The sequence below is a fragment of the Anabrus simplex genome, chromosome 11 (assembly GCF_040414725.1).
Source record: "Anabrus simplex isolate iqAnaSimp1 chromosome 11, ASM4041472v1, whole genome shotgun sequence".
In the NCBI taxonomy this organism is placed as follows: domain Eukaryota; kingdom Metazoa; phylum Arthropoda; class Insecta; order Orthoptera; family Tettigoniidae; genus Anabrus; species Anabrus simplex.
In genome coordinates, this window is record NC_090275.1 from 106,754,938 (window position 1) to 106,772,471 (window position 17,534).

The 17,534-nt window shown below is 39.0% G+C and overlaps 1 protein-coding gene across 1 annotated transcript in view; it reads right to left on the reverse strand.

Annotated features, from left to right (window-relative positions):
• Positions 1-17,534, reverse strand: part of spri (sprint) — a 648,574-nt gene that overhangs the window by 15,489 nt on the left and 615,551 nt on the right. The window contains exon 14 of the mRNA XM_067155462.2: positions 15,870-16,133. Within this exon, the coding sequence (XP_067011563.2) occupies positions 15,870-16,133 (264 nt within the window). The remainder of the gene's footprint in view (positions 1-15,869; positions 16,134-17,534) is intronic.

A 17,534-nucleotide genomic window follows, 5' to 3' on the forward strand; every position in this document is an offset into this window, starting at 1 on the left:
AATTCCTGCTGAGGTAGTCTATTTCTCAACTCCATGTCATTGCTGTTGGTATGTTGAAGATCTCAGAGATACACGAAAAAATTGAAAGAACTGGAATCAGAGGTAAGGCTTTTTGCGGATGATGTTATTCTGTATAGAGTAATAAATAAGTAACAAGATTGTGAGCAACTGCAAAAAGACCTCGACAATGTTGTGGAGACGAGCAGCAGGCACTGGTATGATGATAAACAGGGTTTAAGTCCGAGAATAAGAGAAGTCCGCTCAGGTTTAATTACTGCGTTGATGGGGGTTAAAGTTCCTTATGGGGATCACTTTAAGTACCTAGGTGTTAATATAAGGAAAGATCTTCACTGGGGTAATCACATAAATGGGATTGTAAATATAGGGTACAGATCTCTGCACATGATTATGAGGCTGTTTAGGGGTTGTAGTAAAGATATAAAGGAGAGGGCATATAAGTCTTTGGTAAGACTGCAACTGGAGTATGGTTCCAGTGTTTGAGACCCTGACCAGGATTACTCAATTCGAGAACTGGAAAAATCTAAAGAAAAGCTCAATTTGTTCTGGGTGATTTCCGACAAAAGAGTAGCATTACAAAAATGTTGCAAAGTTTGGGCTGATAAGACTTTGGAGAAAGGAGATGAGCTGACAATGGAGAGATGGCGAGAATTGACATTAGTAGACGAATAAGTTTGAGTGGTGTTTTTAAAACCAGGAAACATCACAATACAAAGAAAAAGTTGGAATTCAAGAGAACAAATTGGGACAACTATTTGTTTATGGACTGTAATAACTTACCAAGGGAGATGTTCAATAAATTTCCCAATTCTTTGCAGTCATTTAAGAAAAGGCTAGGAAAACAAGAGAGAGAATCTGCCACCTGGGCGACTGCCCTAAATGATAGGTTGATTGATTAACTCTGCCATAGCAACTATACAGAAGAATTTTACTTTCGTTGATAGATAATGGCACAAGCAGAATGTTAAAACTTATGTACAGGCACCTAGATGGCACTGCAACTTCATGGCTGAAAACAAAGTTTATTATTTCCCATACTTTCTTTTCACACCCTGAAAGCATTATTGTAGTGCACCACAGAAATTATTGCTGTACATAACGCTCCCTTTGACAAAGACGCAGCAACAGAAACAATTACAACTGATCAGCATGGATACTGTAGGAAGGCAGAACAACCATTTGTGTCCGGGTACGAGTACAGACACAAAGGGAGGTAAGTCCTCTACTGGACTTGTGGACTCCACGATATGCAGTCCATTATTCCGGTGGTGGACAGATCACAACTCGTATAACATTTTATTTTATCCTCATTATTTGATATTTCTATTCTTTAAAATCTTCCTTGTGGGTATTAGGATTGCTATTCTTTCTGATAAACTGGGAACAGTTCCACTTTTAGACTAATTACCTCAATGTTCCAAAACTTTGTTAAGATGTCCACATTCATAAGTCCCAAGATGTCTACAAATGTTGCTGTTCTTTTTTCCCCTAATGGCAATTTTTTTTATGCATTCCATTAGTTTGCTTACATCCAGATCCAACTTTGACAGACTGTTCTACTGTTGAGAGGTGTGGTCTCATTAGTAACATATCTTAACGTGCTCCTTGTCTACTGGAGTTTCTCCATTTGTACATTGCAAGAACCGCTATTAAAAATTCCGATTAGATGATGATGTACAGCATAACCAGAATTATGAAGAGAAGGTGCTGCTGCTCCTTACTTAATTTACTTTTGTTGCTTTCCCAAGTATAGCCTGGTGGTTTTTAAATATGTCAATTTCAAAATTTAGTGAGAATTCACATTTATACTAATGAATAAAATTTTCAGTCTGTACAGATACAGTGACATATAAGACGTGATCAAAAACGTTTCTGTTTGAGGGCGTTGCTGCAGCGGACATGCAGCGACTCCGATGCGGGTGGGGTATAAGCACGGACATGTAGGCAAAGGAATTGGTGTGGCAGTTGTGTTGTTCCGAGGTGCGTGCGTTAAATACGGCCACGTGAACTATGGTGACGTTCTTACCAAATGTGTCAACACAGGACCAAAGTGCTGTTATTCTGTTCTTGGCCGCCAAAGGACAATCGCCGATGGACATCCATTGGAGAATGAAGACTGTATGGGGCAGCATGTCTGTAGAAAAACTACCGTTGTTGAATGGTGCACCAAGTTCCGTGCAGGTCGCGTTTCGACACAAGACGCCAGTCAATCTGGGAGGCCAGCCTAATCCATTACAGACAACAACAACAACAACAACAACAACAACAACAACTCGAGTGGGAGACACTCGAGCACCCGCCCTATAGTCCCAATCTCTCCCCATGCGATTATCATGCCTTTGGTCCCCTCGAAAATGGTCGACGCTTCCTGTCAGACAAGGATGTGCAGCAGGCAGTCATGGACTTCTTCACGCAGCAGGACACTGTGTTTTACCACACAGGGATCTTCAACCTGGTTCATTGGTGGGACGAGTGCCTCAATGTTCACGGCGATTTTGCCCAATTGGCATCCCGATTCAAGACTGTTCAGCCAACAGAACGGAAACATTTTGATCGCCCCTTATACTATCTCGTCCCTCATTTTACCTACTTTTTCCTACTGATTTGTGAGGATCAAAACAGCTTAATAAAATTGTGAGCTAATAAATTAAAACAATGTTAACCCAGTTGTGGTTTTAATACTCCGCAGATTTCACAGTCATAGATCCTTCTTACTACCCAGCGAAGAGGCAAGAACACCATCATGCACTTGCCTAGTAAGTCACAAAATCAAATTATATCCTTGAAATTTATATTTTATTTTGTGAAGTGCAGTTAATTTATACGGATAGAGGTCCCACGAGGTTTTACATAAAATCTAAATCCCTCGAGATATTCATTTTCAAGATTGACAATGAAAATCTTGAAGACAAGTACCAATTCGTGCTTCATTCAAAGTGTCAGAAGTCAATTTTTTCCTTGAGACTACAGTCTCATCCGCAGATGTACATTAGGAATGTATGGAAAAGAACTATCTTTTTTTGTTATTTTTTGTCAGTGGCATCTCATTTCTGAGTATACATCATCTTCCAGCAATGTTCTTCATACCTCATACTAAAATTTTCCTGTGGATATAATCTCATAACTGAACAGCAGATATTTTCAGCAAATATATTCCTGGTTTGTAAGTTGATACTTCTCAGCTACAATGTATATTTTAGCTGGCCTAAGGGGCTCCCATGAGGTCTTGTGCCAGAGCAGTGTTCATCGTAAAGGATTTCAGGAAGGAACCTAGTATACAGTAGACCTGTCGTGTCCATCTAAGCCGGGGGTTTCCAATTAGTAAGGGGTCAAGGGCCGCATTTGAATAATAGGCCATTTTTTGTACTAATTGCCTATTTTACAATTGCATAAAAGGGTGATATTACAAACGAACACTATTATACCCAGAGGACAATTGAATTTGGAAACACCAAACAATATCAGTTCATTTGAATTCATATTTGACAAATGATCAAAAAGGAACAAAAATACTTAAAGACAAACTGAAATAAATACTGCAGTCAATACAAAACTTAGAGGAGGACAATTTAGTGGGAGTAGTGTGGAGGGAACAATGATATAGTCGCAAGAGCCTAGAAACCCAGCAATGTACTTCCCCGAACATTTCATCAAGTGTGCAGCACTCTACTACCAATGAGAGAAGAACGAAGAATTGAAACTGCTTCTTACACCAATGGCAATTAAAGTATTTCTTGGTATTCCATGCATGCTACACTGCATAAAATGTCCACGGTGAGGCTGGCATGGAGCTCAAAATTTGGTATGGATCACATAATGGTTAAGACTTGTAAGGACTAATTTTCTGCCGAAGTTTGGATTTTACATTTTTTTATATAAAAAAAAATATGTTCAGATCAAGTGAATACTTCAAAAAAAGGAAATAATATTAAAGAACGAATTCATTCAGACTTGGGTGTATACAGGGTACAAAAATTAATGTTTTTGAATGAGCTATGAAAAACAGTATTTTTTTTTTTTTTGTAAATTTTCATCACACTTGTTAAAATATTTGTTTGTTAAAGCCCTCGCAAGCCACCATTTGGAAAACCTTCATCTAAGCTAATTATCTATACCAGAGGGTGGGTGCTTCCTTCAGAACTATAAGGTTGGCGATGTCCTCCCAATTGATGTTCAAGATGGATTTAGGTTTCTGCCAGTAGACATGCTGACGTTTTTTGATATTTCAATGTAGAGAGCAATTTTCATAGCCATAACGCAGCGGAGAGATCACAACAGCATGGTACACCATGAGCTTGTTCACATCTTTATTCATGAAGAGATAAGTGTGTTTATCATGGAAATTCCAAGTAGGCAGCACCAATTCCCTTCTCCACATCTTGTTCAAAGGTACAACTCTTACACAGGATACTTCCAAGCTACAAGAAGTAGTTAACCTACTCCAATGTTGTAGCTGCGATGGAGAAGTTGAAGTCGGAGAGTTATGCTCGCTGGAGGAGACATATCTTTGTTTCCTGGCTGTACATGGTCAGGCCAAAAGTAAAAGCTTGTTGCTTGTTTTAAGGGGCCCTAACATCTAGGTGCCAACGGCCGTAGCCGTGTTGAAACACCGGATCCCGTGAGATCTCCGAAGTTAAGCAACATTGGGCGTGGTCAGGAGATGGATGGGTTGCCACGTGCTGTTGGTGGGGGGTAAGGGAATGGAGGAGCGGAAAGGAACTGGCCACCCTACCGCACGTAAACTTCGGCTCAGGAACACCTCTGTGGAGGTTCGGACCTGCCTTCGGGCAGAACACCCTTACCTACCTAACATCTAGGTCATCAGCCCTAAAACAACTGCACAGTTAATTGTTGTAATGCCTCAGGTGTAAAACATGCATCTGCAGCTTCATCTGCATACTGCTTTTCTGTTAGCATGGTAATGTGAATTAACCATTCGCAGTGGAGTCTAGCAAAAATGAAGAATCCTCTATCAAAACTTTATGCCTGGGTTGTTTGTAGGCATTTCACGTATGGCAAGGAATGTTGGAACAAATACATATTCCTGTTTCAGCCCTCAAGTGATTAGAAGTTACATTTTGATGAAGAGGACTTACCACCGTGGGCAATCTGGACAAGATTAACAAAAACTGAGAAGAACCAAACTGTTCATTCACTGCCCAAATACAGTAGGCCAGTCTTGGTACTGAATCAAATCCATTTTTAAGGTTACAACAAACTAAGATCAGAGGTTTCTGTTGTTCTATGTATTTTTCCTGAAATTTTATTGTACAGAAGATCCTGTCAGCTGTGCCTCTGGTGACTCAAAAACCATACTGACTCAAGAAGGATCATCTTAGAAATAAACTACAATTGACTAGGCAAAATTTTACCTGCAATAAACAGTAGTGATATACCATCTGAATAATGTAACACCAGTGTCATTTTTATGGTTGCCAGCTACTTCATGGGTTTCTCAAATGAAGAGAATGAGAGTGTGTTTTGTGTTTAGGAGAAGACCTCCACTTTGAATTAACTTCAGAGGAATGTTGTCTGAAGCATGAGCTTTTTTAGGTTTTTGTCAACTGAAAGCATCCTTGAATTCCCAGTAAGTCAGTGGGACCAACATCTGAGGTTACCGAGATACATCATGAAGAAAATCTTCAGCAGTATAAGTTCTGATTTAAAAGTAAGGAGAAATTTTCCTTCCACTGCTCTAGAATTTTGTGGTTGTCAGCAAAAAGGAAGAATTCTCAGCAGCTTTCAGTGCTGTTGGGATCAAGTTGGCGATTATGGCACGTTGGATCATATGTTCTTTTAGATGATGATGATAATGATAATGATGATGATGCTTGTTTAAAGGGGTCTAACATCTAGGTCATCAGCCCCTAATCGTACGAAATATAACGACAATTTAAAAGTCCAAAATTCATCCACTGACCAGAATTCAAAATGTGATGAAGAGTGAATATGAATTTAAAATAATCAGCAGATCCAACTCGCAATATCAGTACTGAAAGATAAAGAGAATTCCAAAATCGATCCACCAACTAGAATTCAAAGAGACATTGATTTACAACAATTATGCACTTAAAACAATCAGTGGATCCAACTCACAATGCCCCACCCTCCCATAAACTAACTTAACACAATAGTACTACTGACCAAGAGACTGCTTCCAAAGCACAATCCTGAATCGATGGTGCTTGTTGTCTAAAGGGATCCAATATCCAGGTCAATGGCCGCTTGTAATGGTGCTTATCGCTAGTAAGGTAGAACCTTGATATTTCTCATGTTGCGGTGCTAATCAAAAGTAGTAGACTCTAAGTGTTCCACATGTTATGGTACTACTCACAAGTATTGTACGTCGCACAGATAACAACAGATCTATGATATTTCTCACATAATGGTGCCACTCATAGGCAACATAAACCCATGGTGTTCCTCACATAGTGGGTACTAATCAGGCAACACAGACCCACGGTGTTGCTCATATAGTGGTACTAATCACAGGCAACGCCAAGATCCCTGGCGTTTCTCACATAATGGTACTAAACACAGGCAATGTAAGCCCGTGGTGTACTGCATAGAGTGGTACTAATCACGGGTACTGTAAAAGCCATACTGATTTGCCCTCTGTTGCTAGTAACCAAAAACTATTGTGAGCCTAACATAGTGGTAATACTCTCATGTAAAGGTGACCCAATGTGTTCCTCGCCTGATTGTACTAATTACAAGTAGTCTCATGGTTCTAATACAATCATCCCTTGGTTGCCCCTTTTAGTCACCTCTTACAACAGGCAGGGAATACCGTGGGTGCATTCTTCATCTGCGTCCCCCACCCACACGGGGTCATATGATCTTTCATTCCCAGTTTGAAGCATCTCAGGCAGCAGATCATCTTTGCAGTTCCCTATCTTTCTGTTGCCAACAATTATTGTTTACTGCTCTAATTTGAGTTTAACATTATTTCCACTCGAGTTCTTAACAATGAGTTGCGTTAGCTTCCGATTGAAAATGAAAACCTACAACCTGTTTTCCAGTCATTGACCAGGTCAGGGATGTAATGAAGCATATATAGGCTGTTGGTACGATGGGGTCGCCACTCCCAAAGTGATATATTAATGACTGATAGATGCTATGAAATGAGAATGGAGGGTGTTGCTGAAATGAGAGATGACAGGGAAAACCGGAGTACCCGGAGAAAAACCTTTCCCGTCTCTGCTTTGTCCAACACAAATCTCACATGGAGTGACCGGGATTTGAACCACGGTATCCAGCGGTGAGAGGCCGACGTGCTGCCGTCTGAGCCATGGAGGCTCCTAGCTTCCGATTATGAATCTTAAAAGACCAGATTGATGGGCTTTCCATTTAGCATTATTAAGACTGAAATGACTTCATTATTGTCATCAAATCAATCTTGCACCTTCCTTTTTGCTAAGCCAACAGTTTCTTCAGCTGACTTTGTAATAATCTTCTACAATGTGATCCATTCAAGTTCTATGTCATTTGTGCTGACTGGGGTATTTGCCAGCTGGTCAGATACAGATTCATCCTGAAGTTTACAAGTATTAAACTTATTTCTGGAACAATTCTGGAAGTGCCGGGTAGTTCACAGCGGCGAGAGATCCCCGTCAATCTTAAACATTTCTTGCTGTGCTAATTGTATTGCTGAGTGATGACACAGCCAAGGATGTGCCAATGCTTTGAGTGTGGATGAATCATGTTTTCTTAAAAGATAGAAAAGGTGAAACAGAGTGTTGTGACGATAGTTTCGTGTTCAGCACATAGGCCAAGAAGCAGTAGTCTACTGGCATTGTATTTGCTCAGTGTCTACTTACCGATCACATTTTTCCATAATGCCTCTAAGTCACCAAGACCTTATCTGCAGCTGGTACCATGGAGATTGTTATAGTCAGCAGGTTATAGAACTGGTTATTAACTTCATCAGCATCTAAGGCCAGAACAAAAGTAGAAATGAAAGTCCTAAAGTTAAGTCCTGAAAGGTGTCATTCTTTCACCAGTTCCAGTGGGATCAAGTTGGTGATTATTAACCAATTTAGTTTTCACAGTGAAACCTACACCATGAATGTAACTCTCCCCTTGTCCATATCCTTCCAAAAGATGGTATAGGAATAACTTTTCCTTCTCTGGTATTCTATTTTCAATCAAGGGTTGGTATTAATTGTAGATAGCTCATAATTGATATGAACGGTTGTTCTTTCAGGTTTGTCATTATCTATCATATCGAGCAGAGTTTCTAAGTTGCATGTCCCAATTATCAATTGATTGCTGCTGCTTTTTTTTTTCTTTCTTTACGTCGCACCAACACAGATAGGTCTTATGGTGACGATGGGATAGGAGAGGCCTAGGAGTTGGAAGGAAGCGGCCGTGGTCTTAAGGTACAGCCCCAGCATCTGCCTGGTGTGAAAATGGGAAACCACAGAAAACCATCTTCAGGGCTGCCGACAGTGGGATTCGAACCCACTATCTCCCGAATGCAAACTCACAGCCACGCGCTCCTAACCGCATGGCCAACGTGCCCGGTAATTGATTACTTTAGTATTATCATCGCACATAGGGAAACCCACTGAGAGCGTCCACTCGCCTGGAATAAAATGCGACTTCTGATGTTTAGCTCACCTATCCCAGCTCCTCCTTCAGTTTCACTCCCAAATCTTCCCCTACCATTTTTATTCCAACCCTGTTGAACTTTATGAGGTGAGAAGTAACAGCAGGAGATAACGTCACCAGAGTGAATTTCACAATCACAATCACCAGTGATCTGCATTTAGGGCTGTTGCCCTATTAGTTGTTTACCTAGTCTTCTTCATCATCATTGGAGCAGTTTCCAACCACAGGCTGGGTCCGCTTGGAACATAAGCCTCTCCACAGTTTTCTGTCCATCCACCACCTGTCTTCTATCACAGTCGTCCAGTTCCCTCGTCTTGCCTCGATGCTCTTCTTTACACCTTTCAGCCAACTGTACCTCAGTCTTCCTCTAGGTCTTCTTCCCTTCAACTCCATTTCAAACATCTCTTGGTATCCTCTCTTCTCCCATTCTCTTAACATGTCCATACCACTTGCAGCCTTGATTTTTTAATCTTTTTCTGTAGGGGTACCTCATTTACCATTTCCAAAACTCTCATTTCTTACTCTGTCCATTCTTGTTAAACCTACTAGACACGTTTTGAAGTTCATTTCCACTGCTTGTATTCTACTTTTATCCCTCTCTTTTTCCCACATTTCTGATCCACACATCAAAACGGGCATAAAATAAGTCTTGTAGATAATTCTTCTGTTCAATGTTTTCAAAGAAGTTTGAAATGTATCAAACATTTCCCTTAATAAATTATTCCAACCCCTATTTCCTTCTCCTGTAAACGAATATTATTTGCCTCAATTTATTCTCTTTACTTCTAATTTTATCTTAAGTTTATTATCTTTCGTACTTTCAAAAACTCCACTCAAGCTTGTTTGTCCACGAATGTCAGTCCATGGTATCTCTCCAATGACAGCTTGGGAACATATCACTTAGTCGAGCAGCTCATCTTCTTATTTCAAAGTTTGCAATATTTCTTTAAAGACAATCGCAACTTACCAGGAAATGACCCAGATAATATGATTTCAGAGCAATTCACCTTACTTGTAAACTGCGATTAACATTTCTACTCTCTCTCTTTTTACCTCTCTCCTTTCTAAAATGGCTACAGTAAAGTTGTGGAAGGCAGCATAAATAAAGACACAGTAGTTGAGCTGGGAAAGTAGAGAAGAGGGAATCAATTACCAATAAATAAATTAACTTGACATACTTGTGCTGTTTTTTCCTGAAGCCGTTCTTAAAAGCTCTTCAAGGCAAGTACAAATTAAATTAAATGGGTTAAGAAAAATTTATTTTACACTAACTACAGTTAATTTGGGTTCAACATTTAAGCGCACTGAAGATAAAGGCAGCTTCAGAAAACCAGGTTACTGTTACAGAATAATGGGGGTGAGGAGTGACATTTATTTATTTTAAGAAAAATATGAATAGAAAAAATACAAGTGTCTCCTTACAATTGGCAGTCAGCAGTCTCTCATTCGTGATCATCCTCGCATCTAACTTATGTGTTAGTACCATAGAGTTAGTAAAATACACATTAGAGGTAGCAGTGGCACTGCAGTCACATGCAAGGTTGAGTGAGCACGCTGTTTGGCACTATCACTACTGAAGCTTCAGAATAAGTTTAAGTATATACTTCTCTGAAGGAAAATGCCTGTCCCTTGTGGATTTATGGCTGCACAGAGAGGTTTGTGAAGAGCAACGGCATATTATTCCACAGATAAGTTTATTTGAAAATCAATTTCCTGCATATGAAAGAATATTTTGCATGACATTTATTGTCATGTGGATTGGTCTACTTGCACTAACTTTGTGGTTGTATCTTACCTTGAGGACTGAAATTAATGTTTAGGAAATATAACGGATGACCTTTTCCTTTAACTGAATGACCATACCTTCGAAAGTGAATATGCAGAAAATCATGTCATCAGGTTGATCAAGCCGATTGTAAAAGAGCATACAAATAAACGTATGCATCATGTTGGCAAGTCATACATGCACGATCCCAATGTTAAAAGCAGGTTGACAAAGACAATTTTGTTTCATAATAGGTTAACACACTACACTGTTACTCTTCATTATAATCAGAAGATAATGTTGATTTCTCAACATATTTCTTAGAAGACTGATTATATTGAGGTGTATAATGTGATTGGTTACTTGTGGTCATAAATATTCAGTGTTTAGAGTAACCTGATGGATTCCATTTTTCCTTTCCTATAATACCATTGAAGTGCACAATAGCACGGAATTGTATATTGTTCACTTTTTGTGTTTGCTGATAGCAATAACAGTTATTGAATATATTTTCTGTATATACATTTTGTTACTTTCTCAGTACACCTTTAATATTAACAAAGCCTATTTTCCAGCCTAGTTACAGCTTTTTTTTCCCTACCCTCCAAACCGCCATCCCTATTCTTACTTCTTGTCACCCTCTCGCTCTCAGCTTCTACCTCCCTTCATCATTCTTTGACGCTTTGTCATCCTTCTTCTCTTTATCTTCCAAACCTTTATTTCTTTTCCCCCATAGGTCTTTCAGGCTCCTAATTCTCCCCTTGGTCATAAGGTCTCTTTCTTGTCCCCCTCTGGATCGGTACTCAGTGCACCCTCTTTTCCTTTCGGAACACTATCTGATAACACTTCATGAATGAACCTGCACAATTGATCTTTCACTTACACTATCTTGCACTGCACTGTGTTCTTGTCTCGGCTTCAGCCATAGTTACGTTTCCTCCCTCCTCTTGGGCGTACTCCTGTCTCTCTTGGCCGCTCTGAGCGTTCCTCTTCCTGTTTCAGCTCTTCCTCCATCCTTTTTAGTTTTGTTACAGACCAAACACTCCAGCATACACCACTTGTTACCACTAACCTTTAATCCTTAATAAATGCTTTAAGGCCTTGATGTTTAGCTCTGCCTAAATGTTTTTGTAGGATTTTCATCTTCTCAATCCCTTCTCTTCCCAAGTCTTTGTTTATCCAGATCCTTTCACCTTGTAAGTTCCTTGCGTTTTTTTTAACACTATGTCCGCCATTATGGTTGACATCGACTTCACTTTCACCGGTCTCCTACCTTTCACTTTTCCTACTCTTTCGACATCGTCCATATCCACTTCACTGAAGTGAAGTTTCAGCTTATTTTGGACGAGGTCCACCACTTTATATATAAGCTTCACTTTATCTTCATTTCGCTCTTCCTGTAATCCATATATATATATATATATATATACACATTTCTTCATCCTTTCTTGGTCGACGAGGCCGAGCTCATTCTTCAGAAACGTCACTTCCTTTTCCAGATTTCTCACCTGCTCTTTTAGCACTCCCGTTGCTCTCTCATTCTCCTCTATTCTTTTTTCCGTGGCTCCCCACTGCTCCTTGAACCAGGTCTTCAAATCCCTTGGCTTGTTCCTTTCTAAATTCATTTACCAATGCTTCTCCAGTATGTGTTTTAATGGCGTCTCCTATCATCCCCTTGATTCTCTCCCAGTCCTCCCAGCTCATGTCAGGGCCTGGATTCATCTCCACTCCCCCTATAATTAATAGCATAGTTATCACCGTTGCTGCCAAGATAACCTCGCCGATCTTCCCCAGTTCTCCATTATTTGCCACATGCCCTGTCATCTTCTTCTGCCTGCCAAGCCAGCCACCTATCGCCGCCCGATATTGCTCAATGCCGATCATGCTATACTGCACTCGCCTTACCGTACATCCACACGGGTCGGTTGCTCAAGTAGTACTGTGCATTTTATTACTTTCCCTTCATACAATGTAGAATGTTTAATTTATATACTAGATGTGCAACACCATGTGAATATCTGAGATCATTACAGTATTTTAATTAATATTAGTATTCTTTAATTAATATTAGTATTCTTTTAGTATGTATAATGTATAATTTATATGCTACATGTGCAACACCATGTGAACATCTGAGATCATTATTTTAATTAATATTAGTATTCTTTTAAATATCATACAGGACTATCTGCACATTAAATTATTGAAAATTATTTTTCAGTTCTCTTCAATCATATAATTTACAACTTAAAATCTTTGAGCAAATTGAACATTTGAGGAAAAGCTAAATAAGAACTCCATAACAGACTGAAACCACAACAAAACAGTGATGACAACATTTTGTCTACTTTGCCCCAAAATCTTGCCAATGTTTGTAGGACTAAAAACTCTCACATTCGCTTAATACAAGATAATTTTTCAGTCGTAGGGACAGAATTATGCCAGAGGTCCTGCCATTTATGCACAAGATAGCAAAATATGTGTACCTCCAATCCAAAAGTATGTTGTTTGAAGACTTGCCACGAATAATAAACTGATTTTATGTTACTTAAGTGCAACTGCACACTGTCCTCTCATATCGCACATTTCTCCTGTATTTATGCTTTTTGGTATTTCTTTCTACTCTAAGAATGTTACATGTGAGAATTTAAAACTATATCAATACCCACACAGTTTTGAAAGTCTATTTACACTGACGAGTACAGCAGTGAGAGAGCATTTTGCCATACAGCTGAGGTGGCACTGCTGCTACCTCTAGAATACTATTTACTAACTCTGTGGTTAGGACAGAACTTGGTTACCTGCAAAAAAATTTTTTTCCTATTTGTTTTACCCTGCACCAACACAGATAGGTTTTATGGCGACGATGGGACAGGAAAGGCCTAGGAATGCGAAGGAAGCAGCCGTGGTCCTAGCATTTGCCTGGTGTGAAAATGTGAAACCATGGAAAACCATCTTCAGGGCTGCGGACTGTGGGATTTGAACCCACTACCTCCCGGATGTGAGCTCACAGCTCCGTGCTCCTAACTGCACGGCCAACTCGCCCGGTCAAAATTATTTGATCAACAGAATTTGTAGTACACTAAATACAGACAGCAGTAAAGAAAGGAAGATTACAGACAAAATATTTCAAAAAAGAAACCAAGGAAGGTAAAAAGAAATAATGCAAGGGATTTTATTTTCTTAACATACCAAAATAGCATTCGACGGCTCACCAAATACAGCCTTAGCTCCACTCCCCCAAGTTCTTTAACAACTTTAAAAAACTTAAATGTACAGGGTCATCTCTTTCATAGAGTCACAAATGCACTTAATAAACAATTCACAACCTTCTGATGGATGTACTCCATAGATGTGTACCCTAAACAAGAAACTACCACTCTGAAAGTAGATGTGCTAGTAAGAGAATTATATTACAGATTTACAAAGCAAGGAGCAGCTCAAAGGATGAGCAGCCAATAAAATTAATAACAATAATAAATGCAATTACGAATTTTTATTTTTTCTATGAGAAATTGATAGCGAGGATGTATTATAAAGTTGAAGCTCAGGTTTTCAGCTAAATGCCCAGAACCCCAGATGATTAGGGATATTTTGCAGATCTTTCTCTACATTTTTTAATTATATTTATTAACAGGACTTTATATTTACTTAATGAAGATAGTTTTACTTAAAAATTAAAGCAAACGGATAGCACAATTACATGATGTGTTACTGATTTTGCAGAGAAGAAATCTACTATATACAGAAGTTCAGAAAATATGTAAATAATTGTTTAACTTCTAATTTTATATGTAAGTACACTACACAGTTGGCAGCACTAAGAGTTGTACTCTGTCATATCCGAAATATATATCATTTATGAATCATGACGGGATTTAATACAGCAGTCCAATCTACACTTTGGCTTCTACTATACGTATTAATACAAAAATCTGGAATTTTCAAAGTTCCAACAGGAGTACAGGTTTTGACGAGATCTGTTTTTTTTAATTTTTTTTATTTGCTATTGGTTTTATGTCGCGCCGACACAGAGAGGTCTTGTGGCAACGATGGGATAGGAAAGGCCTAGGAGTTGGAAGGAAGCGGCCGTGGCCTTAATTAAGGTACAGCCCCAGCATTTGCCTGGTGTGAAAATGGGAAACCACGGAAAACCATCTTCAGGGCTGCCGACAGTGGGATTCGAACCCACTATCTCCTGGATGCAAGCTCACAGCCGCACGCCTCTGACCGCACGGCCAACTCGCCCAGTAAGATATCTGTTTTAGCGCTGCATCAAACATGTGAATGGTGCAAATAACTTACAGTCACAAAGAAAGGTCTCTCTAAGGAAAGAAGAACAGGAAATGGAATTCCCTCACTTCATGTTGTACTAGATGTTTTATTATTTCAATATTCCAAATTCTCTCCAGGAGCAATTTGAAAGTGAAGGCAAGTCAATGGATGCAATGGAACACATTACAAATTTGTTTTAGCTACAAAAATCATACATTAATTACATATCATTCAGAAAGAAAATAAATTAGGAGTGACAACTTTACATCTATTGTACGATTCTGATGTTAAATATGTCAAAAGAATTTAAAGGTGATCAATAATTCCTCCTGTGTACAGCGATGCTAACACAGAAGGCAAGCATTACTAACATTAAAAAGACCAAATCCATCATTTTGATGACAGAACTTGTTTCTCACATCTGTGATTTCCACATATGGTTTCACATTCATCTAAAATGCTATGATTTTTAATCATTTATAATGAAGTTAATAACCACAAAATTTTACGTTTTTATTACTTATAAGGAGATAACACCAAGAAGGACCATCACTAAACAAGGCAAGGTCAGTAATGTGCAAGTTTCATGGCTAAGATCAATACACTATTTAACATATTTGAGACTTACAGTACTTGAGACTATGTTTCACACCCATCTAAATGATCAGCGATGGTGCTTCAAGAGTTCAACCTTATTACGTCAGAATGCTATAAATATTCTACCTACCAGTTCACATACTCATTACCAAGTACAGCAAAAAAAAAAAGCAAACACAAACAAAAAAGAAAAAGAAAAGTGACAACAAAGTATGAAAAATTAATATTGTAAAGAAGTATTTCAGGTCCACACTAGAGAGACAAATTTCATACTTAGCGATTGTAGCAGCTTAGGAAGACCAATAAATAAAAGGGGAAGAAAAAATCTTGCACAAAGCTCAACTAATGTGCATTTTACTACAAAAACACTGCTACAAATCCCACTGTGAACATTCAACTTTCCATGGACTAAAATATCTCTGATTTTGCAGCATCACTATCATGTTCATGTTCCCAGGCTGTAGAGCTAAAGGAAAACTGATCACAAATCCATATTTTATAAAATATTCCATCAAAAATATGGCCTCAATATGAACATAAAACAACATAAGTAGCATAATAAATAAACACGAAAGAGTGCTTGTCACATAGCTTCACTTACATCAAGACTAGCTCCAGGCCCTAGAGTCTTGCTCTGTTCTTCGGAACAGGCTCGGAAGTTCTTGAGCACATGGACGGCACTGGAGAGTGTCGTAAGATAGTAGCCTCCCTCGCCGGACAGGAGAGACGGGTGAAGCAGACCCCACATGTACTCTGCCTCGATCTCAGCGGCCACCATCCCGCTCTGGACCAGAACCCACACAAAAAGAGGTAGGAAGTCGTCGGCACCCAGAGTGATGCATCGCCCCTGATTCGCCAACTTCACCTGCAGTCAAAATAAGTCCAACATGACTGGTGTCTTCAGTGTCAGCAAATTTGAATAAAAAATATACTGCTCTATCATTCAGCAATTCACTCTCTATAGTGCCTAATGTCAGCTGGTTACCAAAGAAGTGGATCAACAATTCTGTAATAGAAACAAGAATACTATGGTGGACATCTGGCCTGACACTTCTTGATCATGTTACAAATGATAAGTAGTAGGGTGACATGGAGTAGCTCCAATCAGGGAAGAGATGGTAAATCTGTCTGTGCTGGTATGGTCATGTACCTCCGAGCAGAGAAATCAACTGTGGCAACGAGACTTTTTGTACTGCAAGCCAATGATAAAGAATCAGTAGGAAGATCAAGGCACAACGACCTCAGGATTGCAGACCTGCCCACGATCGTACCAAAGGAGACAAGAGGGAAAGTAGCCACAGAGTTAGATAAATGAGATGATTCAAACTACATCTGAAACTGGAATCCTTTAAAGTCTGGTTATCAAGTATGAAAGTACTTTCAAACTGCGAATTAGAAATAGACATGTTTTATTTTATCTATTTATGAAGGCAGAAGATATCAAACAGAAGTAGACAATTACTATTTCTTTTCTCAAGTTTTGGATATACTGAGATATGAAGTAATACCAAAGGAGAACTGCACAAGGCCAATGTAGTAAATGTTTCAGGACAACCACATGGATTCCTGTCCATTACAAAGAACACGATTGTACAATAACCATGTAAATAATGTAAATAATGTTAGTAACACATTATTGAAGTATAATAATCACTATAATATTACGTTAAACTAATGCTGTACACATTTTCCCAGGAAATATTTAAATATCACAAAGTGAAGAAAAATGTACCCAGGGAAGGTTCACATGTGGAGAACTTAGTAACCTTAACCGAGTTAAACTGGTCTCTAGACAACAAGTGTCTAAATGTCCAGGGTGTCTATGTGGAAAAACAGGTTAAACTACGAGACAATCTTCGTATATTTAATTTCCTTTGCGAGATCTGTTTTGAAGCCAGGCTGAAATGGTTTGGTCACCTCAAAAGAAATGGACTGAAAGATCAGTTAGAATGTGGTTTGAGAAAGAACTCAAAAGCAAAAGATCAAGAGGTCAGCCAAGGAAGAGATAAATTGATCAGATTAGAAATGATCTAGCTGGGCAAGATCTGGATTTGTAGCAGGTTACAGAAGACATCTACATGGAGAGAAGTAAATGGAGAGCGCTCATTCACTGCACCCGGGAAACTGGAGCTGGTTCAAGAAGATGAAGGTGATGAATATAAAAATGATAAAAATCTTTCATAGCTAAACATTTATTACCGTTACTTTCAAAATTGCCTTTGAATTTGTGAATGTAACCAAGACATAGGAATTGTTTCAGGCTCAA